This window comes from Cetorhinus maximus, chromosome 1 (genome assembly GCF_964194155.1).
Source record: "Cetorhinus maximus chromosome 1, sCetMax3.hap1.1, whole genome shotgun sequence".
Lineage (NCBI taxonomy): Eukaryota > Metazoa > Chordata > Chondrichthyes > Lamniformes > Cetorhinidae > Cetorhinus > Cetorhinus maximus.
Window position 1 is genome coordinate 207,411,106 of NC_135879.1, and position 27,275 is coordinate 207,438,380.

Sequence of the window (27,275 nt, forward strand, 5' to 3'; positions counted from 1 at the left end):
AGTGAGCTGTCCCAATTATCTGGTCTGAGTTAGACTCCTGTTCTATGTTGGTTGACTCAATACCTTCAGGGAAACTAGGGATTGCAATAACTACTGTCTTGTTAATGTTACTGCCTTCTAAAGAAAAAATAACAGATATTTTAATTATTTCTGTGTCTTTCTCTGGAGAACAGAAAGAAAGAGAACTCTATAGGCAGAATACTGCGCTTGTTGGGTGGGTGTGTGCCCAACCTGAACGAGTGTAAAATGACGCACAGCGACGTCGGGCGAGCATCCCGATGTCATTGTGCACTTGTGCAATATTTCGGTTAGCGGGCATGTGCGGGAATCAGCACCGTGCCCGCTGACAATTAAGCAGCCTATTAAGGCCCTTAATAAAGGATTTGATTCAAATTTTTTGCTGCCCGTCCAGCCATTCGGCGAAAAGGCCAAGGGGCCTTTGCATTTTTGGCGAAACCTCATCCACGGGTGGGATGAGGTTTCGACCAGTGATTTAAAAAAATAAAACCTTTTTGCACTCATCTCTAACATGTCCCTGCTCATGTGACAGAGTCACCTGTTTTTTAACATTTTTAATATTTTTATTTTGTATTTGGAAAACCTTCAGCTTCCTGAGGCAGCTCTGTGCCTCAGGGAGCTTTTACTGTGCGCACCCTGTGAACATCAGCGCTTGCGCTCCTCATGCCCCCACCCCGGAAGTGCTGAGTGCTGCAGTGTGTGTTTCACACTGGCTGGCCGTTAATTGGCTCATAATGTTAATATAAAACCAGAGTTACAGGGTTGGTGATGACCAACAGACAGATGGGATAAGTACGTTGCCAATGAATCTGAGACATGATGAAGTGAAGCTACTTATTATATCTCCTGCCTGCTATGGGCATTGACATATTTGATATTGCATTGCACTGGTGGCACAAAACCAAGAATCATTTTCAAATTTGGGTTCTATAACTTCATAACAGTCAATGAGAAAAATATCTTTGCCATTTCAAATCACACAAATTTAATTTCATGATTCAATATGTTGATGTGCAGGACTAAGTGGCATTAGTATGCAGAGTTAAATTGGAAACAACTTTACTGCATCTCCATGCACCTGGATGGTAACAAGATGTATTAGTCATGACTGTGTAGTTGCATTACTTGTTAGATGGCTAATTGCCGGCAGCGGTCGGCTTCCCGACCGCTCCCAGGCCCGCCCTCCAAGCCCACCCCACCATTGGAAAATCCTGGCATATGTATTTAAAATCACCACAGCATTCACAGTAGCAATGAAAGCCTTTTTTGAAAGTAAGGAGTCAAGAAAATGCTGGCAATGAGTGAGAAATAAGGTGTGAGTTTCAGTCTGAGGGCAGGGCATTTGGCAGGCTCCAGCCTTGAGATTAACCAGCTTCTTGGTCAATGTCATTTTGTTAACTGGAACATTGGCAGCTTTATTCAGATGACTGCTTAGTGTCAAGTCCACTTTCCTATAAAAATCATTGTTCAGGGGCCAAACATTAGGAATCAGTGAACCAAGGTGGGTAATAGTATTTTAATTATATTTAACTAAAGTTAGGTTAATATTTTGCAACACTAATGTGATTAATTTTCTAGGATTTGAAGAAGAGTCTATTACACAAATAGATCCTTTAGTCACAGTTGGAAGGGACTGTTAAAATAAGACTATAAGTAAATCTAGAGTCAGAAAGGTCATTGGGCTCAAGTCCACTCCAGTCACATGCATGTATGATTATTCTATCCTTCATTGATCCTTACTTTAGGAACATTGACCTCCCTACTGTAACCTCCCTTGTCAAAATCTCTTTAACTTTCTATCATGCTATCCAACAGCTGTCAGTTCAGTTCCTTTTGAAACATGCAATTTGACCCTGTAATGACTACTTTCTCTGCAAATTTGTTTCACATATCTACTGTTCTGTGGACAGAAAAAGTTTTTATTCCATCCTTAACCATGCTCAAGGCTTCTGAATTTTGAACTTGTGTCCTCTAGTCCTATGTGTGTTATTCAAATTAACTAGCTTGGTAACTTGCCCTTCAATTTTGAAGACATGCACCTGTCTCTCCTCAGTCTCTTTTCCAGTGAAAATTAGTTTGTTTGAGATTTTCTTTATGACTTAGTCCTCTAAGGCCTAGAAGTATCCAAGTCAGTAACTCCGAATCCTTTTTTCACATACCTACTATATATTCTTTCGGAGGTTGGGTAAAGTATTTAAATTAGACCATTATTGATTTGTGTGATTTGAAATGGCAAATATATTTTTCTCATCTACTGTTATGAAGTTATAGAACCCAAATTTGAAAACGATTCTCGGTTTTGTGCCACCAGTGCAATATGAGATATCAAGTAAGTGAATGTTCATAGCAGACAGAGATATAATAAGTAGCTTCACTTCATCATGTCTCAGATTCACTGGCAACGTACTTATCCCATCCGTCTGTTGGTCATCACCAACCCTGTAACTCTGGTTTTATATTACCATTATGAGCCGGTAATATTTTAAGCATCATTTTGAAAGGTAGGTTGAGTGTGCATGAGGTTGTTGATGGTGAATTTACATCGCACTTCACGGTGCTCCCTATTTAGATTTCTATTTATAGCACACACATGTGTGATGCAATAATTAAATAATTTAATTTCAAGATTCAATATGTTGCTGTGCAGGACCCCATTGAGTGGCATTAGTATACAGAGTTAAATTGGAAGCAACTTTACTGCATCTCCATGCACCTGGAAGTTAACAAGATGTATTAATCATTGCTTTGTAGTTGCATTACTTGGTAGATGGCTTTATGGAAATAATTTAAAATGCAGTGCCTGTGGGTGACTTCTACATAATCTTTTACTTACATGTCTGCCAGTCAAAAACTGTATTGTAAATTCCCTCAGTAATTGCATGTATGTTTAATGTTTCTTTAACCAAAAGTCAAAAATCTCTTACTTCTGCTATTGTAACTCTCATGCATTATCATATTCACAGCACACACATTTAACTTTCCAACCGTAAGCTTATTACAAGTTTGATAAATCAAATTTGCCTCTGACAAAATCATGTCTAGTTTCTAACGGCACATTGGACTGTGAACATGGATTAATTGATGCCAAGTTCAGACAAACAAATTTATAAGCCTTCCAACAGATAAAGTGTCACAAATTTCAGATGATCTGAAAGCCTTGTGTAAACACAACACTGTTGAATACACATACATTTTTTTCTAGAAACTTTCCAATGTAGAAAAACAGGTTCATTCATGTTCTTGGTGAGTTCTCAATAAAAGCTCCACCTCAAAAGAATGCTTTAAGTAGAACTGAATTACTATCATACTTACTTATCCAGTTTCTCACATTCAGAAAACTCTGTTGACTCGTTAGATCAAAGATCAATAAAAATCCCATAGCATCTCTGAAAAAGGCTGTGGTGAGGCTCCGAAACCTACAGAAATAAAATGAATGCAATGTTATGATCCATTTTAACAATGCATAAATCAAGTAGCCAGTCTCCTACCAATTTTCATTATGCCCTGCCACAGTGGAATGTCTCCTCAGGAAAATCTGTTTTGCAAGACAATAATTTAATTTCATACACTGTAATATAATATTTTGGGCATCATCTTGACATTCAGTACATGAAATTATTTTCTTTGACGATAAAGAGGTTTTGCTGTTTGTGAAGTAATTTATTTCCCCCATTTGAGGGTGACACTCAAGGCTTTTTCTTCCCTCTACATTTTTTGAGGCTCCCTAATTCAAACACTTTCACTGGGCCAAGAGGACTAGCAACACATTTCCAAGCTTATTCTACTCTAAGTACCCAGAAGGGCATGAGCGCAGATAGTTGGGTGACCCTTTCTTTCCTGTGGGCAAATGCCTGTGTACACAAGGTAAGAACTTAGAAGGAAAGGACAGGAAATAGGACTACATGAATAGTTCATTTAGAAAAACTAGCAAGAGTTGAATGTTCTTCTCTTGTGCTAATAAATTCTATGAAACCTTTGTGGGGAATCACAGACATACATCTGGGCACTCCTTTGCCATTATCCTGCCTCCATAACTATCAAAACATATGTACACCTACAATGCTAAGCTTTGCTTTTTATAAAGGCAGAGTAAGCAGCTCAGTACTGAGCCTTACAGGTCATAGTTTCAATTCCAGGAATGCACAACATTAGCTGATCTCAGCAGTGTGGTAGTAAGGACAAATCAAGTAACATTCGTGCCACACAAGTGCCAGGCAATGACCATCTCCAACAAGAGAGAATCTAACTAAAGTCCGTTGATGCTCAATGGCATTATCATCACTGAATCCCCCACTATCAACATCCTGGGGTTACCACTGACAAGAAACTGAACTGGTCAAGCCATATAAATACTGTGGACAGGTCAGAGGCTGGGAATCCTGTGGCAAGGAACTTACCTTCTGACTCCCCAAAGCCTGTCCACCATCTACAGTGCACAAGTCAGGAGTGTGATGCAATATTCTCCACTTGCCTGGGGGAGTGCAGCTCCAACAATACTCAAGAAGCTCGACACCATCCAGTGCAAAGCAGCCCACTTGATTGGCACCCCATCCACAAACATTCACTCCCTCCACCATCAATGCACAGTGGCAGCAGTGTACACCATCTACAAGATGCATTACAGGAATTCATCAAGGCTCCTTAGGCAGCACCTTCCAAACCCACGACCACTACCTTCTAGAAGGACAAAGGCAGCAGATACATGGAAACACCACCACCTGCAAGTTCCCCACCAAGCCTCTCACCATCCTGACTTGGCAATATATCGCCACTCCTTCACTGTTGCTGGATCAAAATCCTGGAACGCTTCAGTGGCGGGGGGGTGGGGGGGGGAGAGAGATGTTGGGAATGCGGGGGGGGGGCATGCTAGATTAGATGTCATGCCCACCGCCCCCAGAAAGAGTGCGAAGGCTGTTGGAAGCGATCTGGGCAGGAGGACTGCCTCTGTGGTGAAGTAGTTTTAAAAATGAACAAATCAAAAGCCCGCCAACCCACACCACCCGCACAGTACCCTAGCCCCATCCATACCAGCCGATTCCACCTCATGCCCCCACCCACGCCCATGTCCCCCTATATCTCCATGCCACCCTATACCCCTCTACCCATTTCCCATGGACCATAATACATCCTATGCCAACCCATGCCCCTCACCCATCCCCATGGCCCTTTATAGCCCCTGCGCCAACTCATACCAACCCCACCCACCATCTTTTGCTCTTATCCACTCCATGCCAACTGACCTAACATCCACCATGGACAAACCTCAGGAGCCATGCTGACATAAAATAACTTGACATGTCTATGGATGATATCATTTAAAAATAAACTCCCATTTATAAAAAAAATCAATATATTGAAATTCCTTCAACTAACCTCTTTTAAACAGACATTTCTATTCTATAACCACTTGGAGCTGTCACTCAAACTGCTCACTTAACAGACATCCCACTGTGATAATGTTTGGTTGTAAAATCAGTTATGCAGCACAAATCTTATAATATGATAGACTTCAGGCTTATGTAAACAGACAGAGTGAAATATCAAGCACTATTTTTTTTTAAACGCCATAGTTTTTAAATTTAAAGCCCAGCAGAGTTAAATCCCTTGACAGATTCAACAGTTCCAATGAGTTTTGACAGTTTCTTGACAGCTTGGTCAGTTCTTTGACAGCTTGACATTCTTTGACAGCTTTGAAAGCTCTTTGAAAGCGTTGACAGTTCTTTGACAGTGGACTCAATGGCCTTCTTCTGCGCTGTAACAATTCTATGATTCTGTAATTCTGTGACAGCTTGGAAATTCTAATGAGTGTGTACACTTTTTATGCACAATCGTGTCTACTTTTAACAATCCCAAAGGGCACTTGACCTTTCTCAAAGGGTGCCTTACCGCCTCTCTGCCCCCAAAGGTGTCCAGGGACCATATCAAAAGGGATATCTTACCTTTCCAAAAGGGCACCCTGGCTATCCGAACAAATCCACAAGGTCCAGAGCTGCTCTTACTTGGTCTAATCTGCACATTTCAGGTTTCAGACACCTACCTCACCAACACACCTACATCACACATGAGTGGGGGCAATTGCTGATCCATATGGACAGCTGCCTCCGGGAACCATGGGTGGGCAATTTAGAACCTATCCCCATTCCCCACTAAGCACCCCCCCGCAATCAAAATAGTGAAGGCTGGGTTCGGGGGCGGAACTCCAAGATTTGGGCCTCTGCCAGCATTTTTGCAACCAGAAAGAGCCTCTCCATCTGTGTGAAAATTCAGGCCAATGCTTTTGCACTTATAGCAATTTTCCTCTGGGTGATGAATGCCTTCCAGAAGTCAGGACTAGGGGTCCTCCAGGAGAATGTCAATATCTGGGCAGAGGACTTGTCTCGCACAAAAAGAAGACTTGAAGGAGGGAAACCAGAACTTTGCAAATTAAAATGAATGATAAAGCATCGAAGCAAAATAAATATATGTTTAGATCTCACTTAAAATAAATGAATTATTTAAATCGGATGGATATTTTGAATATGTTTTTGTACTGAGAGCAACGACTTTACAGGATCTGATTGGCAGCACTGAAAGCATTGTCTCAAGCATTTATAGTGCTGTGAAGCACTCCTTTGTAGCACATTTGCACATAGATAATTTAAAAGCACACAGTAGAAGAGCGGATGGGAACATCATGCTAAATGTTTATTAACAATTACAAACCATTAAAAAAAATTTGAAATCTATCCATATTCACTTAACGAACAGACTAAATATGTACAAAAGCAAAATATGGTGGATGCTGAAAATCTGAAATGGAAAGAGGAAATACTGAAAATACAGGCAATATTTGTGGAGCGCAAAATAATTAACGTTTCAGGTCAATGACCTTTCATCCAGCCTGCTGAGCACTTCCAGACTAACTACGTGTTTTTATAAATCATGTTACTGATCTAGACCTTGCAATCAAAGGAACCATTTAAAATCTTCTGACGACACTAAATTTAGGGGTTAAATTCACTACGGTCACACACTGCCCTAGAGAGGCAGGAATCAAATTGAAATCAGAAATTCCACCAGGAGCCCTCTGGCAGTTAAAATCTTCCTCATAAAACAGTACCTGTTTTCTCTCTCTCCAAATAAAAACATCGCTTGCTGAATAATTTATTTCAAAAAGCCAGTGTTTTTTTTAAGTAGAATATAATGAGACCAACAGGGGAAAATTAAGTCAATCATTGTTTAATATACAAAAAAACCTGCATTAATTATCATTGACTGTTAATTAACAGTATATATATATATATATATCATTACCTTTCCTGCCCAGCTGTATCCCACAGTTGGAGATGAATTTTAAAAGGGTTTTTACCATTTGCGCCTCCAACATGATGCACCTAAAAAATAAATAAAATCAGGTTGGCAATCTTGCCTGTCAAAGATGGCTTGCTGCAGGAAAGTAGACATTCATGCCTTTGGCTCAAATAATATTAGTAGGTTTATTATATCCATTAATTACACGTAGCAGAACTCAGGTTTTGCAGTAAGGAGTCAGTGGCACCATGGGGTGGATTTCCTATAGCTACTTGCTCCATTTACACTGGAAAACAGGGCGATAAACACCATGGGTGCAGAAAAATATTCTGGGCCGCTGCGGGTTCTAGTACGCACCACCAGCCCCCAGCCAATAGTCTTGAGATTGTCCCTCCCCGCACACCAGGTTGGCCAACCTGGCCCATTTCCTGCCCTTCCTCACCAGCAAACCATTTCAGGGTGCCCCTTTAGCATAGGCAGCCTGCGGGCGCATTCTAATAAGATATGACCAACTGGGATGGTTCAGGTTTCTAGCTAGCGATGGGGTTCATGACAGGATCATAACAACGTCCAACAGATTACAGCAACAAAACAAAATCAGTACCCATTAGATTCTAATCCATGAGGCAACATTTTATTTAGAGATTTGAAAAACCTTCTGCCCCTCTTCCAGATAATTCTGCTCTAACAGGCTGAAAAACAGATCATAAAATGATATTCTTCTTTCATTTTTCAAATGGCTCAACACCATCCAGGATAAAATAGTCTGTTTGATTGGCATCCCATCCACTAACTTAAACATTGACTCCCTCCACCCCTGACGCACAGTAGCAGCAGTGTGTACCAACTACAAGATGCACTGCAGCAACTCGCCAAAGTTACCTCGCCAGCACCTTCCAAACCTGCAAACTCTACCACCTAGAAGGACAAGGGCAGCAGATAGATGGGAACACTGCCACCTGCAAGTTATCCTCCAAGCCACTCAGCATCCTGACTTGGAAATATATCACCATTCCTTCACTGCCATTGGGTCAAAATCCTGGATCTCCCTCCCTAACAGCACTGTGGGTGTACCTATGCCACAGGGACTGCAGCGGTTCAAGAAGGCAGCTCACCACCACCTTCCCAAGGACAACTGGGGATGGGCAATAAATGTTGACCTAGCCAACGACACCACATCCCATGAATAAATTAGAAAAAAAATTGCAAGAAAGCAGGTTTATCATTGGGAAAATCATGGCAACCTTTGACTGTATCTTCAGTACCAAGAGACAAGAGGGGAAAATACTTTCATTACAAAATATACTTCACTCTCCCCTTTGTTTCATGTTAAATAGTACTTTTTAAAATGTAATGTTTTATCAGGGATATCCTCAGGTTTCTTTACGGTAACATGGAGACCTGTTATTATTGTCTATCCACTGGTGAGTTGATGGAGCAATGGTGAACTGTCACATGCAAAATATTAGACATGGGCGCTCTGCACTGGCAGCAATGTTGATCAGGAATCACACAAGCCACAGAAAGTTGTGATGATGTGTATATTTTTATATTTGTGTTTATGTACATATTCTGTGTGGGTAAGGGTAAAGCTGTGTCTATGTGTGTCCAGGGTTAGCCAAAGGCAAGGTTGTTGGAGCCAGATTGTCTGTAGAAAGTAAGAGGTAAAAGATTAAAGGTGTGATCTTGCGTTTGTAATGTGGCCTTCTGGTGGGTTTTAACTTACAAGTAAACATGGTAGATTTGAAATGAGCGTTTGTGGATAAGTGCGGCCAACCCAAATGAGCATCAAATGACGCGGGATACTTTGGTCGGCAGGCGTGCCCGGGAGTTGGCAGCGCGCCCGTTGACAATTAACAGGCCTAATAAGGCCAAAGAAGTACCAACTGAATTAAATTTTTCGCCCATCCCACGGGCAGGATGAGGTTTCCAACGTTAAAAATTAAATAAAACTTTTAACATTTCATTAATAACATGTCTCTGCTCACGTGACAGAGTCATATGAGGGCACATCTTTTTTAACATTTTAAAATTCTTTATTTTTAATTTTTAAAATCTTCATCTCCCTGAGGCAGCTCTGTGCCTCAAGGAGCTATTCCTGCGCCCACACGCACGCATGCGCAAAGTTCCCTGCTCGCCCTCCTCCACACCCCTCCCCCCCACGCACACAGGCAGTGCTGCAGCACGCACTTCACGCTGGGCGGGCCTCAATTGGCCTGATTGCAGGTGGCGACCGCTCCCGCTTGCCCCTGCCGACCCCGCCCGATGAGGGCAAAGTTCTGTCCATGCATTTTAAAGGAGATATGTGAGTAAACAGGGGCAGGCATTTTAAACTTTATTGACCCAAAATAGAGAGGAAATGGGAACATAAAAGGTTTAATATTTGGGAAACACAGTTTTCAAAGAGATATTTGAAGACAATGGAGGACTAAGATGAACGGGATGAAAAGGGTATTTATGACAACAGGGTTTCAGCTGTAGTGAGTTGCTATGGGGGAAGTCCCACTGAAAGCCAATTCCTGTGTGTCTGGAATGTGCTGGAAAAGCTGTGAAAGTCTTTTAATTGAAGAAATGCAGCTCAAATTTTGGACCAGCAGAATATTTGTCCTGAGGAACAGTTTGTTTCAAATTTCCCTTTGGAAAAACCACATCAGCGTGGAGTTGTTCTGGGAAGTCATGGATTGCACTTCTGTTTAAAAAATGAAAGCAATTTCTCGGTTTGGGTAATATTTCCTAGATTTTATGGTTAAGGATCTATAAGGGCTATTGCCAAAAGGATAGTTTTAATGTGTACCTTTGATAATGCTTTTTGGGGTGTGTTTTGTAAGATTTTTCTAAGTTCTTATCTTTTATCTCGTGTGCTTAAGTTTTTTTCTCTTTTAATAAACATTTTAATTCTTCAGATTTTAAAAACGTTATCACTGGAGTCCTGCGCTTTTGAGTTCAGTAGCTTTCCCTCTTCGTTTCTACAATACAAAAAAAAATACGATGGGATGAGACGGATTTCAACCTGATATCTGGCTTGTGCAGCACTAACGTCAGCTACGGTCAAAACAAAGTCAATGGCAGTTGGATGTTTGTCAGTTTAGGAATTCCAATATTCACTAGACTTAGTTCAAGTTGCTGATACAGAGGATTCCCCAGGATGTTGCTTCCTTGTAGGCCCAGAACGGATCTCAGTTTAACAACTCTCTGGCAGAGAGGAAACTCAAGGCTGGAGGATCTTCACTGATCCAAAAATGTCAAAATAAAACCATCTCCTACCAGGTGATAGAGTTTTGTTTAAACTCTGAACATTATATTGATTGCGCAGAGAGAGAAGAGGCACTTTCTATTGGAAACACTGCCCTAGTTATCCTTCCTTAATTTCCTTCGCGAAAAGAAGAAGTTTTACTTAAATGCTTGATTAATGTTCGTTGCTGGGTTGAACTTGGCATACTAAAGCACCATCTGCAGCACTGGGGGATTTGTCGTGGGCAGTATCAATATGTTACTCATCGCACATCAAGATTAGGATAGAATTAAATACATCATGGCCAGGATTTTCCAGTCGGTGAGCGGGGGGGGGACAGAGCCCGCTCGCCGACGCGTAAAATGACGCAGGATGACGTTGGGTGAAGCTCCCGATGTCACCCTGCCTCATTTCAATTTTCAGGTCGGCAGGGACGAAGCCGAATCAGCTGTGCACCCCTCGATCTGTCAACTGCCCATTGAGGACATTGACAAAGTAATTAAAGTAATTAGTGGACCTGCCTGTCCAACCTTAAGGTTAGCGGGCAGGCCGTGAGCCCTGGCGGGCATTGGAAAAAGCATGAAACCTCGTCCACGGGCGGGACGAGGTTTCATGTAGGTTTTTAAAAATTTAATAAAGGTGTAACTAAAAGTGATGGACATGTCCCAACTCATGTGACAGTGTCACATGAGGGGATATATCAGGGAATTTTTTTTGTTTTTAAGATTTTTTATTGTGGAGCTGATCTCCCTGAGGCAGCACTTAGCCTCAGGGAGATGAGTGCGCTCCTTCGTGCGCATGCGCGAAAGAGCGCACTCTCGGCTCAGGGAATACCCCCTCCACAGGGAGCGCATAGTGCTTCCTTGCGGACGTCACGCTGGGCGGGCCTTAATTGGCCCGCCCACGTAAAATGGTGGCACGCCCCCGATTGGGGGCCACCGATCAGAGGTGCGCCCGCTCCTGAACTTCTCCCTGACAGAGGGAAAGTTCTGCCTCATGACACTGTCTTTTAGGGAGTTTTGGGACTGAAAAACATCCCACTTTGCATCAAGTTTTTTTTATTCTTTCATGGGATGTGGGTGTCGTAGGCAAGGGCAACATTTGTTACCCATCCCTAATTGCCCTTGTGAAAGGGATGATACCAACCAGCAGAGAGTTTTCCCCCTGATTCCCATTGACTCCAGCTTTGCTAGGGCTCCTTGATGCCACAATCAGTCAAATGTGGCCTTGAGGTCAAGGGCAGCCACTCCAACCTCCCCTCTTGATTCAGCTCTTTTGTCCATGTTTGGACCAAGGCCAATAATTTAAAATAACAGCAATGAAAATTTTAGGCTACTCTGTCAAAAGAGTCTTTGAAAGGTTCAGCACAGAAGGTGGCCAATCTGCCCATTGTGTTTATGCTGGTTCTCTGCAAGAGTAACCCAGATAGCCCCACTCCTCCAGGGGATAATCATCTTCGTCAATGCTTAGTCAACAAAATAAATCAGGACAAAGTGTGTTCACTGGTGGAGGGTCGGTAACCATAGTAAAATGATTTAAAATTATTGGCATAAGAACCAGAGGGGAAATGAGAATTATTTTTCTGCAGCAACACTTTGTGATCTTGAAGGGTGGGGAAGCAGATTCAATAGACACTTTCAAAGGGAATTGGATAAATACTTGAAAATAAAATAAAATTGTAGGACTATGGGAGAAGAGCAGGGGAAGAGACTGATTGGATGGCTTATTTAAAGAGCCAGCACAGGCACAATGGATTTTTTCAAAATCAAAATCAATCGATGCCAGTGAGCATCGCTGGCTGGACCAGCACTTATTGCCCATCCCTAATTACCCTTGAGAAGGTGGTGGTGAGCTGCCTTCTTGAATAACTGCAGTCCATGTGGTGCAGGTACACGCACAGTGCTGTTAGGGCTTCGTAGCCTCCTTTTGTGCTGCATGAATCTATGATTTTCGGTACGTAAGTAGATTGAGATTTCCTCTCAGTTCAGTAGTTCGTGATCTCCTCTCAATAGAATCACAGAATTATTACAATGGAAAAAGAGGCCATTCAACCCTTTGTGTCTGCACCAGCTCTCTGACTGAGCAATTCACTTAGTGCCGTTCTCCCATCTTCTCCACATTACCTTGCAAATTCTTCCTTTTCCGACAACATTCCCTCTTGATCTCCTTGATTGAACCTGCCTCCACCACACCATCAGACAGAGCATTCCAGACATTACCAGCTCACTGTGTGAAAAAGTTTTTTCTCATGTCGCTTTTGCTTCTTTTAAATGTTTCCTCTTGTTCTCGAGCCTTTCATGAGTGGGAACAGTTTCTCCCTATCCACTCTGTCCAGGCCCCTCATGATTTTGAATACCTCTATCAAATCTCCTCTCAGCTTTCTTTTCTCAAAGGAAAACAGCCCCAACTTCCCCAGTCTATCATCACTGAAGTTTCTCATCTCTGGAACCATTCTCGTGAATCCTTTCTGCACTCTCTCTAATGCCTTCACATCTTTCCTAAAGTGTGATGCCCAGAATTGGACACAATACTCCAGCTGAGGCCAAACTAGTGTCCTATACAAGTTCAACATAGCCTCCTTGCTCTTTTGTTCTATGCCCTTATTAAAAAAGGCCTAGGATACTGTATGCTTTATTAACCGCATTCTCAACCTGTCCTGCCACCTTCATGGCTTATGCACATATACACCCATGTCCCTCTGCACCTGCAGCCCCTGTAGAATTGTATCCTTTATTTTATATTGTCTCTCCACGTTCTTCCTACCAAAATGAATCACTTCACATTTCTCTGCATTGAACTTCATCTGCCACCTGTCTGCCCATTCCACCAACTTGTCTATGTCCTTTTGAAGTTCTACATTATCTTCCTCAGAGTTCACAATGCTTCCAAGTTTCATATCATCTGCAAATTTTGAATTTGTGCCCTGTACCCCAAGGTCTAGGTCATTAATGTATATCAGGAAGAGCAAGGGTCCCAACACTGATCCCTGGGGAACTCCATTACAAACTTTCCTCCAGCCCGAAAAACATCCATTCACCATTACTCTCTGTTTCCTGTCACTCAGCCAGTTTGTTATTCATGTTGCTACTGTCCCTTTTATTCCATTAGCTATAAATTTGCTCACAAGTCTGTTGTGCAGCACTGTGTCGAAAGTCTTTTGGAATTCCATATATACCACATCAAGAACATTTCTCTAAAAAGCCCTCTCTGTTAACTTTTCAAAAAACCAAAAATAGTTTCCTCCCAGAAACATGCAGTGGGAAGAATGCAAGGCATTAAGCAACTTAATACACTCTATAATCTCACTCTTCAGAGCAGCAATATGCTGCTTGGACTATTACAAACTCACTTTTCGGACTAAATTAGTTGAATTCATCAAGATTCAACTCACAAGAGATTCCCCTAACCCAGAATGGACATTGCAGGAAGAGGAAGCGAAGGACATCTTAAGATAAATAACTGCTATTGAAAACCCAGACTTTTCACGACAGCATATCCAAATAATTGACAAATGATGGTCTTTACAAGTAAAATTAAAATGAAATTTTAAAAACTAGTTTAATTTCTTTTGCAGTATTTTACCCCTTTAGTCCATGTTTGTAAATTATTAGACCACAGCTGGAATGGTTAAAACAGCAGGCAAACACTCACCAGTCTCTTTTCTCGAAAGTCAATTCCCACTGTGGTGACAAACTTGGGGTTGAACTTATTCTCTGTGTATCTGTACAGAAACGTGGTCTTACCGACTCCCGAGTCTCCAAGAGCCAGGAGCTTGATCAGATAATCATAGTCCCCATCAGTCATAGTGCTATTCACGCTGGCGCTGTAAAAACCAGGTCAGAAAGAGCAGGGCATGAGAACCAAAATCTCACAGTACAAAGTGTAACCATCACTCATGAGATCCTATCCTTACGGCTGTTGATAAACAAACATGAAGGTTTCAAATGGCCCCAAAGATACACAGCCACTGAATGCTCCTCACCCAGGCAGCTCAAGAATTTTAATAAAAAAATTATTGATATACATGCGAATCTCAAAATAGATATCAATAGAAAGTGTCTTGTGATCCTTTGGTATTCTTAATCCTTTTGAAGTAGAAGTGCAATTTAATTTAAGCACAAAGCTGGCTTTTAGCTACTGTACAACCTATTACAGCTACTAAGGCTGAAACACTTCCTCTCAACTTTTTCCATTATAAATTCTTATGCTCACATAACTACCTGGTAACTCCCTCACGCTTGGAGTGGGGGGGTGGGGTGGGGTGGGATTTTACCAAGCCCACAAGCAAAATGTTGATTTGCTGACAGCGGATTGAGATGCAGAGATAAAGTCAGTGGCATGTTGAGCATTACACTGGCCTGTGGCAGGTTTCACTTGATATTTGCATACCATGAATATTCATTAGTGTAAAACAGCTTTAATAAAGTCCTACCCTTAGGTAAAGTCAACAGCACACAAGAATCTCATGGCACCCTGTTTATGATTGTTTGAAGGTGGTGTGCACCACTGTTTGAAGGTGGCTTTGTGCAGTTGTGTGTAAGGTCAGCAGTTTTCCTTGTTTAACTCGACGGCACAAGGGAGGGGAGCAGGAGAATGGACTCTTGCATCGAGGCTCGGGACCAGAAAGAGTGAGTCAGTGGTGAGAGGGTTTGTGCAATGGAGCCAGGGGCATGGAAGAGTGGAAGTATCCAGGGGAGGACAAAGGATGGAGTTGGGGGCATCTAGGAATGAAGTGGGAAGGGCCTAAAACCTTGGGTGTGGTGGGGACAGTCAATCAAGGTAAGAAAATAAGGAGCCTAAAGGGCAGTGTCACTACTGTCCAAATGTATGTCCAACTCAGGGTGTCGGATGGCAGAGTCCTTACAGGGCTTTGAGTTCACCTGTGACATTTCACTTACCCCTGCTGAGAATGATCTCGGACAATGTCCTTTACAATGCATAGAAGGGAGGGCCAGCTAAGCCTGCAAGTTCACGCATGTCCCACAGAGTGGTAAGTATAACACTGGACACTAACATGAGCATTCAATAAAGATTGAACAAATATCACAAAATTCTTTCTTTCACTTTAAAGGAAAAACCCCTAATTCCCCCGCAATTATCAATGTATACCAACCGTGAGGCGTACCATTACATTTAGCTCTCTGACTAATAAGCCTATCTCAAAAAATAACAAGGGTGCACACATGAATAAAGTGGAACCAATGTAATGTAAAATATTTTCTGTAGTATAAGGGGTTAATTCTAACTGTATGATATGCTAAGAGACACAGTGTATATTATCACAGGAAGTGATGCAATGTCACATGGTCCTGCTCTCTCTTGTTGACCTCATGGTAAGATGAAGCCACAGTAAGATGTTGCTTACCTCAGCAGACTCTGTGAATGTTCTGTGTCACCACAACAAGGCCCAGAATGTTACATTTTCAAGTGAAATTTAATTTGAAAAGCATGCCAACATTGTGCTCCGAAGTCTTAGGTTAATGGCCATGTAGTTGAGCAGGAAAGTTGTGGCTGTAAGGCTGAGTCTCCCTGTTTGATCAGGAGGTACTTTTATAGCCCACCCGTACCTGCTGCATTGGCAGCTGATGGTGGATTTCACCAATCAAAAGCTTCCCACTGCTAAGTCACATGTGTTTTCCAAACACGCCACTGGCACTTAGAATTTTAATTATAATCACTTGGGAAATGGCAAAAAAGGGAGAAAGTGCAAGTGGCATGCAGTTCCGGTTACAATGTCATGTTACGATCCTAGCTGATGTTAATACCGGACAAGTCAGGTCCCAAAGTGAAACCTGGTTGATAGATCCTAATCTTGCTTTTTTTGGAAGTTGTGGAGGAAAGTTACTGAACAGATTCACAGAAGTCTGCTGATCTACTTTTAACACAAAGAATAAAATATTTATTAAGCAAGAAAAATATTACACCAGGCAAAAAGGTTGTAAAGATCTCAATACAAACACAAGACAATGATTAAAATATTCACAATTCCTCCACCCCAGCTATATTTTTACAAGTGCATACAGATTTGGAAAGACAAAAAATTTACCATATCTGTCTTATATTTTAATATTCTGGGTAAATATGCAGTACATGTAAGCAAACTGGTGAACTGTGGTCAGACATACTACACTCCAAAGTAAATGACAACCAAAGTAGATTCAATGGATTTCTCAACAACCCTGGTGGGCCAACCAGTCTCACTGAAACTCTATCTTTCTCACGGGGGTTTCCATTTACACTCTTGAACAGCTCACCTTGGAGTTCTCTCCAAATTCACTCCCACTTGGATGGCTTCAACAAGAATCTACTTCCAGGGTTTCAACCTCGCCTTCCAAGATTCCTTTCCCCTGGATCTCCGAGTACATTGACACTTCACCTTCCAAGCACACTTTCAGATCTTTGGTCATGCCAAGCAGAATACCACTGCTCCACAAGGGTACCTTTGCCCTTACGGCCTGCAGCACGGAGTCACCAACTTTTGGCTGCCCTCTTGGATCTGCTGGACTTCTTTCAAGCACACTTTTCTTCAACTCTGCACCCTGCAGCTCTTTCTTTAACTCGGAGCCTTTTTCTCTGCTCCTGTCATTTATCTTGACTCAATGGATCTATCCCTGATCCCTGTTTTTGTCCCTGCCTGGAACTTTGTTCTGGGACCTCTTTCTTTCCCATTCCCTGGTTTGGGACCTTCTTTTTGATTTGGCACCTTCTCCCTGACCTCCTCCCCTTGACCTGCTCCTTGGGACACACTCTCTGGAATGGCCCTCTGGTTCCAGGTCACTTGACCTGCTTTTCATGCCATTTACTCCTCGTTTCTCCTGCACAGACGCGCAGGGCAGGTTCCCGGCCTAAGAATGTAAAAAAACTAGGTGCATGTGTGTGGCTCTTTCCCAGCCGACACATGCACAGGAGGTCCGAGGCCCACTGGGAACTGGAGTTCCTGGCTTCCAAACTCCCAAACTCAACTTAGGGTAAGATTTGTCTTGAGTTTCATCACAGTTAGGAATGGCACACTGTTGACAAAATCCTCCCCATCATGATTAGATCCCCTCACCAGTGAAGGTGTAGTACCTCAATTTTGCAAAATGACTTTTAATTACAACTGCATGGTCTAGTTAAGTTATCACCAGCCCTCTGGCCCTGCTTGACTTGCAGGATACATTCCCTAGTTTTAACTTGACGTTCCTATTGAGACTGGGGCATATTTAAGCCTGATTCAAACCTTGCTTGATGTTATATTTCATTGTTGACGAAAATTGAGCTGGGTTTAAATGGGACATCTGACCTAAACACATCCTGTTGTCTCCAGGCACAGTAGGTTAAAATCAGGGTTTTATACTTGACTCCCTGTGTGTACACCATTAGACATTGACTTATCTTCTAAGGAAAGTAAAAAAAAATAAGAAAAGAATGCAGATCGCCACACTTGATCTTTTGGACACATTTTTGTTTAAACAGTAAATGTTGATGGAGGAGTAGTTGAGACTTTTAGGGTGGAATTTAATAAGAGGCATGGGGGTCCTGGGGGCGGAATCAGAAGTAGGCACCACTCCCTCTTGTGTGTCAGGATCCAGCACACACGCAATTCAGATTAGAACTTAAAGGGCAGGCAGTGGGCACAGGAGACACGTGTGGTTACATGGTGGTGGGGGGCAGGTATTCATTGGTCGATCCTGCCATCAGGTGACAATTCAGCAGGTTCTGGCGGGCTATAACAGAGCAGCCTGCATAAACAGGGAGGCTCTGTATCATGGCCACAACTTTCCTGTCCACCTCCATTCTATTCGTACTTTGTTCCATTACTTGTTGCAACCCTTCATCGCTCTCACACACCCTCAAACTTCTCCTCCATCACCACCACCACCCCCTGCATTTATTATCTTTTTCCTGCCCCCTGCACCCCATCCATAGCATTTCCACAACTCTTTCAATAAAGACGTGACAGATGAGCTGAGTAACCAGCAGCAGAAATTCATGTCCTATCTCTCTTCACTTAGAAGCATTGAGTATTTCATTGGCTGTCAAGTGCTGAACAAGGTGTCAGCAGAGGTCATCCAGCACCACTGGCAAGGGAAACTGCATGTGTGGCACTTGTGGCAGACTTTGTCTTTTCAGAATTAGTTTGTTCAGCCATCACCAAAGCTCTGAGGCTGCGTTCTCATCATCTCTCACAAGCAGAAGGATGCCAACTATTTGGCTTCGGAAAACAAAATATATGGGGCGGAGTTTTGCCCTCGCCGGGCAGGCTCGGCCAGGACAGGCGGGAGCGGTTAGGAAGCCAACTGCCGCCCTCAATCGGGGCTGGACCGCAAATTCACGCTGGCGAGTCAATTAAGGCCTGCCCAGCGTAAACACCGGCTGGGGAACCTCAGAAAAGGGGCGGGTGGGGGCGGGAGTCTGTGGTCTGCTGGGTCCAATGGTGACCAGGTGGCCAAAAACTGCACAGGCAGCCACAGGGAGGCTGCCCGCTTTGGACTTGCAGCAGCAACATGACTGCAAACGAGGGTGCAGAGACCAGGCAGGAGGTGAGGTCGGCTGGGCACTCAGCACCCCCCCATTTACAGATGAGTGCCTTGCCGGAGGCGGTGGCTGCCAGAAGGGACACCCTTTTCCTCAGTGATGGGAGGAAGAGGCTACTGCACCTCACAAAGAGGGCATGGGAGGAGGTGGCAGCCCGGGTGAACAGTCACGACATGGTGCAGCACACCTGGGTGCAGCGCCAGAAGCACTTCAATGACCTGCTGTGCTCAGGAAGGGTGAGTACCGTGTTGGCAGGGTTCAATGCATTGAATTGTTTTGGGCTGGCTGTCCCCCTGTGGAGCTCAGGGGTGTTAGAGTCTGAGTGCCAACTGTCAATCACACTGGAGCTGGCCAAGGGAATGAGCCCTGGCTGCTTTGACTGAGTGCCTTCCGGCTCGAGGGCCACGACTCGGATGTGCCCTGCAAGGTGCTCCCCAGCTGGGGTTGGTCAGGTTGCAATGTCGCTGCAGGTAGAGAGTGGACTAATCAATGTTCCTCTGTCTTTCCAGGAGAAGACATCCCTTGCAATATTGAGAGGCTGCAGACTGGCAGAGGACCTCCACACTTCCTCACCCTCTCCCGGCATGAGCAAGAGGCCTTGAAGCTTGAGAGGCGCCATGCACCTCAATCAACCGGCCGCGGTGTGGCTGGGGTGTCAGACCTCAGACTACAAAACTACACCCAAGGTGAGTATTAACCCGTCCCCACCCTGGCAAAGCATTACCAGGGTTGTGTGGGCTCCCAAAGCACTTCTGACAAATTTTAGCACTTATATGGGGACACTGGCTGCAGGTTAACAGGGAGCGAAAGAAGAGGCATGGCATCAGTTCCAATTATTGATAAAGCCCCCGCCCCTCTATCAGATTCCCAGCCTATCCTCTCTGGCAGGTACCCGAAATCCACCCTTTGTGTCAAGGTTGCTGACCATTGGCACTATAACAAGGTGAGCACCCCACATGTCAGCAGCACTTCTGTCAGGGTCAAAGTCCAATAACTCTTCACAATGTCTCCTCAGGCTCATTTTTCACTAAACTGTGAAACCTCCTGCTTCCCTCAGAATTTCCTTTCCCCTCCAGTTTACAGTTGTTTAAAGTATAAGCTTGTTTTCACTATCCAGTATTTCTTGATTTAACTTATCAGCGCCCAAACTACTTTTCCAACATTGGCTTTGTCTGCTACACTGAACATTAACTCTTCACCTGGAGCATGAACATTAATGACCAGAGCCATGCATTGGTTAGTAATTAACTTAACAACTGCTGATCACGGTATTAGCAGATAAACATTTAACATATTCATTTTGAAATTCTGTAACTTAATGCAGGTATTAATCCATTAAGCATTTGTCCACTAATATCAGTGATACTAGTTCCCAGCAAATCATTTTTAATAAATAAACACTGATGTTCTGGATTCCTATTTGTCCCCTGTGGGGACGGTAAACCAAAATAACCAAATTTACCCAATGACCTCCAAATGAAGAAATTACCAACAAGACTGCAGCGCACTGAGGTGAGAGTTTTTCAAACATTCTTGTGCAGTCTCATCATTGATGGAGGCCTCCAGACTGGATTCCTCATTGATCATTGAAAGATGATGGCACCGTGATACAGATCTCCATGGTCTCACCAGGGTGCCTGGCATGCACAGGGACAGTGTCATGACTTAAACTAATGACATATCCTTCTTCTCCCTTAGATCTGCCACCAAGCAGCCAAGCGCAGGACCTGCGGGAGCTACCCTTGACCCCGGAGGATGACTATGCTCCCCAAGTACCTGCATCATACCCATTCTCTGAAGCAGGCACCAGTGCAGATACCAGCACCTTGGTGGGCATTAGTTCGGCAGCTAGTATCTCGGTGCACATTGGTGAGGGCACTTCACGCTCGCTTGAGGTGCAGGCGGAGGCAGAGAGTGCCCAGGGAGCTGGCAGTCAGAGGACTGCTGGAGACCAGGATGATGCTCAGTCAAAGGCCGATGATGAGCCTCTGGGATTGTCCAAGAGGCAGCAGATGCTGGATGTCCAGTGGGGTGTGCAGGTGATCTGGTGGAGATATATGAGGGAATGCATGCAATGGTGTCCGTTGTGGAGGAGTCCCTGCAGAGAGCCACCACTGCGTTGACCCTTATGGCCGAGCACAATGCCTACTCCATGGAGAGTGGCGACTCTCATGGACAGGCTGCTCCAGGAACAGAATGAGGAGTTCCTGGGGTCGCGCTCGGACCTGCCAGCCCTCAGACAGGCAATAACCTCAGCTGTTTAGTGTCCATGTATGATATGGACGACGCGCCCAGTATCCCAGCTAGGTGCCCATCCATCAATGGTGAGCAGGGAGGTCCAATGCGACCTCACATAGGCGCACAAGCTGCTTGTCGTCTCTGCAGGTTCCTCTCAGGGCGCTCTGGATGATGGTATCAGCTCCTCTGCCCTTCTACCAGTGACCATGGCATCTGATGAGGCTGCGGCAACTGGGGGGTGGGGGGGGCCAGCCATGGAACTGGCTGCTCCCTCTCAGGCGGGGCCAGCACGGACTCCACTGGCCAGAGGATGACCGCCAAGGTCATCAAGGCCAACAGGACAGCAGAGTCAGCAGGTTGTCTCCAATGCCGGTGCCAGCGAGGGGGGAGCACCAAGACGTAGCACCCGTAAACATAAGTTTAAAGCACTTTAAGCAGAAGAGTGACTGGTCATGGGCGATCTTTTGTTCCCCCACATTGTTTTTCTCTTTTTAATAGTGTGACTACCAACACCGGATATTGTCCTGTTCAATACTTTGTGAGTTTCAATATTAAATTATATTTGCTTTTGTGTTATGGTCTGAGTATGCTTCATTTGTTTTGTAGGTGCAGGGTAGGCCAGTATGTAATGCCGGATGTGGGTGGCTCGAAATTTTATTGCACAGGCACTGAGCATATCTTGGGGGCTAAGGAAAGGGTCATTTCTATGATCCAGGATGGAGGCGGCAGCCCTGGCATGAGGTGGTAGCTCTTATTTGTCAGCCTGAAGGACCATTGGATCAAAGTGTCCCTGGTGTCCCTGCATCCCTGGAGGTTACAGTGGTCTGGCTCCATGCCCTCAGCATTCTCCTCACCGTGCTCCTCTTCTGACTCACTACTGGACTCATCATCTGAGGCCTGTGCAGCTGCCTCAAGATCCTCTCCCTCCACTGGGTCCCCCTCTTGCTAGTGCCAGATTGCGGAAGGTGCAACATGCAACCACTATCAGTGACACTATCAGTGACGGGAAACGTTAAATCGCCATCAATTGGGCTGTCAAGCGCCTTAACTGGCCTCTTAGTTAATGGCGGGCGCGGCTCCGACTCCTGCGCACGCCTGCCGAGCGAAATATCATGCAAGTGCGTGATGACGTCGGGACGCTTGCCCGACGCCTTTTATGCTCATTCGGGTCGAGCGCCCACCCGCCTGACGAGTGGAAAATACTAAACAAAAACAGAATTACCTGGAAAAACTCAGCAGGTCTGGCAGCATCGGCGGAGAAGAAAAGAGTTGACGTTTCGAGTCCTCATGACCAGTAGTTTTTTGTTTTTATCTCTGAGTGGAAAATACTGCTCATGAAAAGTATTAAATTTTAACTTTTTAAAGAACGCATACACAGAGTTAGCATAGGATTATTGAGACTCAACATTAACTAGGCTGTGCTAGCTTTAGTCCCTTTTTAGGAAGGAGTGTCGCAATGTCGGTCTTGGTGCTCCCATTAGGTATGCCTCTAGGAAAGTATTTGTTCAACCCATTTCCCCATCTAAGTGTATGTGCAAGTAACAAGTTCAAAGCTAATGGCAGGGCTTTCACTGCGCAGCACCTTACCGCTCCAATTACATAGGTATGTGAAACATGAGTATGCACTTCCATGTGCATTTACTTTAATTAAAGCAAGCTACAGGTTTACATTTGTCTAATTAACAATTCTCTGCTAAACATTTCCACAAATGCAATAGGTTGAGCGCACTAAGAGAAAGCAAACCTCAGAAATTATCCTACTTTCAATTTTCACTGCTGTGGGTATGGGAGTTTATTTTCAGAAAAACTCTTCAACAAATGTGCTATTTATTTTGAATTTGCCTGGCTCCCTAGATCTATCTGTGAGAAACAGGGAACGCACTGATTTTACACAAATATCTGAAAATTTCCGTGGAGGCCTGTCACTAATAATAGATCACCTCTACCTCAGAGCCTGGAAGCAGAAGTTCCTCCCAGAGTAAATATAAAATGATACTCCATAGTACAAAAAGATAAAAGAAAAAGCCGTGTTCCTCTGTCAACAGCTTATGCACCACACAGTGAAAAGGTGAATTTCATTTCATAAATTCTAACTAAATGCACAGACCTTAATTTACTCTTACTACAATAAGGACCACACATGCAGTAGTGAAGGTGATAAATTGATACAGTACAAGGGGTAGTGAGTTCCTTTGTAAGGACAGGTTTTACAATCCCTACCCAACAGTAGGAGTAGGAAAGTACAATGATGGTGGCATCATTTGTAATTATATACAAGGTATGAATTAAAAAATACTTAAAGAGCAGCAGAAAGGATGGAACCACTGTAGAAACAGGCTATTTGGTCAAACAGGTTCATGCCAGTGCTAATAATCCACATGAGCCTCCTCTGACGCCACTTCTTTTAGCCCTAGTAATGTATTTTACTATCCCTCTCTGCCTCGCTTTAACAAGTTTCACATTCTAACTGCTCCCTGCATAAAGAGGTTTCTCCTGAATGTTCTAATGGATTCATTAGTGATTATCTTATATTTATGGCTGTTAAGGAATTTTAAAAATGTCCAGTCCTTAACCCAACTGATGAAGAACTTTAATCTTTGCCAAGAGCAGGGAGGTACAATTAGACACAAAATGTAGAAAAAAAAAATAATAATGTGGCTAATCTTGAGACTGCGTGCTGCGTGCCAAAATCTTGCCCTCGATATTTCAGTTGGCAGAGTTTCCCCTCCTGCCACCCGAGGAGTCAGCGGCAACACACCTTTGCCCATGCTGCCTGCGCCGCAGCCACCACATCACTGTGACTGCAGTACATTCAATTCAGAGGATGTACTGCACTTGCCAAGGCTACTTCAAAACATCTTCCTTCCCTGTAACCTCTATCGCCTAGAAGGACAAGAACAGCAATGTGCTGGGAACACCAGCATCTCCAAGGGCAGGATTTTCGGGTTGGCGGGCGGCTGCAATCGGCAGGCCTGGGAGTGGCCAATTAACGGCCAGCCAGTGTGAAAGGTGCGCTGAGGGGTTCAGGGCTGCCGGGATGGGGGCAGGAGGAGGGGAGCACGGAATGAAACCACCCTGAAGGCAGAGAGCTGCCTCAGGGAGCTGAAGAATTTAAGTTCAATAAAAACAGATTTTAAAATCCGGATAAAATGCCCATGCATTAGAATGTGTCACCTAAACAACTGGATGCTGAAATTTGTGTCCAAAAATTTTTACCTTTTCTTATAGTAATGACAGAAACCTCATCCCGCCTTCACCCTGAAGCATTGCAGTCTTGATGTCAGCAGTCTGGCCAATATTTATCCCTCAATCAATACATTATCTGGTCATTAACAGATTGCTGTGCGCAAGTTGGTTGTCATGGTTCCTACATTACAACACTGACTATACTTCAAAGATACTTCATTGGCTGTCAAGCACTTTGGGACATTTGGTGGTTGTGAAAGGTGCTACATAAATGCAAGTATTCCTTTTTTTAACCTCTTTGCCCAAGCTTTTGGTCACCTGCTCTTACATTTCTTTATGTTGATCGATGTCAGTTTTTGTTTGGTAACGCTTTTGTGAAGCATCTTGAGATGTTTTACCACAGTAAAGATGCTATATAAATGCAAGTTGTTAGTGCAATTCAGTAGAGGTAATGCGGCAAAGGCATCGAGCAATGAAGCTAAAACAAATATTGGTCTGCAAGCAAAACCACATTTGAGCAAACCAGTCTACCTAAATTAAAACAAATGAAAATTGCCTCAGAGCTAAGATTTACTTAATGAATTAAAAATGGCAAAAGTTATTACCCATGTTTTCCCATGCAAATAATTTAGAGAAGATCATTACTATTGTGAGAGGGTAGCATAGTTTAAAAATGAGACACAGACAACCGCTGAACAATTCCTGTCACCAGAAACCCATGAAAAGGAATGTGGTGACGCACACATGTTTATTATTGCTGCTAATATGTGTTGAAAAGTAATTCTTCAAAAATTGGCATGCTGCATATGTAAGCAAGGAATCTATCATCAGAGAATGCATTTCAACCAAGGGAGATCTTAATAGCAAGAGGTTATAAACCTAATCCTTTCAATACAAAGATGATCTTACTTCTCTGAGGTGTGTTCCATGTTGAAGGGTTGGAGGGGGTCGGATTGTAGGAATGGATTTCCTAAATGACAACTTTAATTTTTGTTGGTAGATTTCCCATCAGGGTCTGGTTGCCTGTTGTGCAGGAAAGCCTCCAGTACAAGGCCACAGCTAAGCAGGTACTTCAAGAAGGGGTTGGAGGGGGCTGGTAATCAAGGGGTGGTGATGGGGGGTGGTTGGTGATGAGCAGGGCAGGGGCATCTGATTGCAGGTTATTTATTATATTGCAAAGGGGGAGGCAGAAGATCACATGGGGAAAGAGTTTACAAGCAAACTTGTTGGGCCTCGAGTAAGCACTCCTGCTCCTACTGCACCAATGCAGCAGTACTGTAAATGCAAACATATTTGGGATTAAAATTAGCTTTTACAATTGGCAAGGATATTCTGAAATATTTCACATACATATACGTGTCAATACTGTTAGGAAATAGAGATAGTTTAAGTAAGTTATATTGGTATTTGTGGGTGTTAGGAATGAGTTTTAGCTTTAATGGTTAAGTTTGATTTGTATTTCTGTATCTGTGTGTTAAGAAAAGGATGCGGTGAGTTTTAGTTTCACTTTAAAAGTTGCCTGCATTTCTAATGAGAGTTTACAACTGTACGAAAAGTTAAGCAAACACAAGTGTAGAAAAACTGGGCTGTTGCCTAGCAACACTGGTCCAGCGGGGCAGGTCCCTTCCACAGAAACACAGAAGGAACTAGAAACAGCAGTTTTTGAGTTTCAGCTTTGAAGACAGCTGCCAGGCAAAAGCAGCCTAGAAGGGGCAGATAGTCAGTCCCAAGCTAAAGTTGGTCAAAAGTAGCTGCCAGAGAGAGACTGGAGCAAAAGGGACAAATAGCGAGTCCCAAGCTAAAGAAGAAAGTCCCAAAGAATCTAGGGGAGTGGAACAGGAGAAAGTCCCAGGTCTTCTAGTCAAAGCAAGGACAGGAACCTGGAAAACGCCCTGTTAAGTGAAGTTAAGAGTGAGGGGCAGAGAGAGACTCCAAGCTTCAAGCTTAAAGCTCCAAGCTGCAGGAAGCAGAGTCAAAGTGATATAAAAGCTTGTGAGAAGTCAGAAGGTCCAAAGAGGCAACTGAAAGTCTGTAACTCTTTGATATGGGCACGTGAAGCAGTGGTGTACTGTTGACAGCTCAGTCAGTGAGAGAGAGAGTGCATGGAAGAAAGCTTGAATGCTTGCAGTGATCCAGGGGAGAGGAACATTGGAAAGAGAGTTTGAAACGCTGGAGGTGAACCCTTGCAGAGGGTGTCTGAGAAAAAGCATCATGCTTGGGAGAAGACTCCAAGGCAAGTTCTTGGAAAGTGGAGATTGGAAACCCTCGTATGAAAGACGGAGTTCAGTGAGACTTGTTGGCTTACGGTGTAACAAGCGTCTGAGGGGAGTTGAGGAGAGATCTGTAGCATCTATCTGGGGTAGCATCTGTCATTTTGCTTCACAGTGTAGTGTGTCGGACGACAGGTCACCAATAGGTTCATATGGACTGTGTACTTACTGTTAATAGTAAAGTATAAGATAAAAGCAAAAAATTGCAGATGCTGGAAATCCAAAACAAAAATAAAAATACCTGGAAAAACTCAGCAGGTCTGACAGCATTTGCGGAGAGGAACACAGTTAACGTTTTGAGTCCGTATGACTTCAACAGAACTAAGGAAAAATAGAAGAGAGGTGAAATATAAACTGGTTTGGGTGGGGGGGGGGTGGGGTTGTGGGGAACAGGTAGAGCTGGATAGAGGGCCAGTGATAGGTGGAGATTGCCAAAAGATGTCATAGACAAAAGGACAAAGAGGTATTGACGGTGGTGATATTAGCTAAGAAATGTGCTAATAGGTGACATTAAGGGTAGAAAG

The 27,275-nt window shown here is 43.7% G+C and overlaps 1 protein-coding gene across 3 annotated transcripts in view; it reads right to left on the reverse strand.

The window, feature by feature from the left end:
• The window catches only part of rab27b (RAB27B, member RAS oncogene family), a 217,874-nt gene that overhangs the window by 16,350 nt on the left and 174,249 nt on the right, over nt 1-27,275 (reverse strand). For all 3 annotated transcript variants that reach the window (XM_078552323.1, XM_078552331.1, XM_078552340.1), the window contains exons 2-4: nt 14,192-14,363; nt 7,312-7,391; nt 3,331-3,434 (exon numbers count right to left, since the gene is read on the reverse strand). In XM_078552323.1, coding sequence (XP_078408449.1) covers nt 3,331-3,434; nt 7,312-7,391; nt 14,192-14,344 — 337 coding nt within the window. In that variant the 5' untranslated portion in view covers nt 14,345-14,363. The remainder of the gene's footprint in view (nt 1-3,330; nt 3,435-7,311; nt 7,392-14,191; nt 14,364-27,275) is intronic.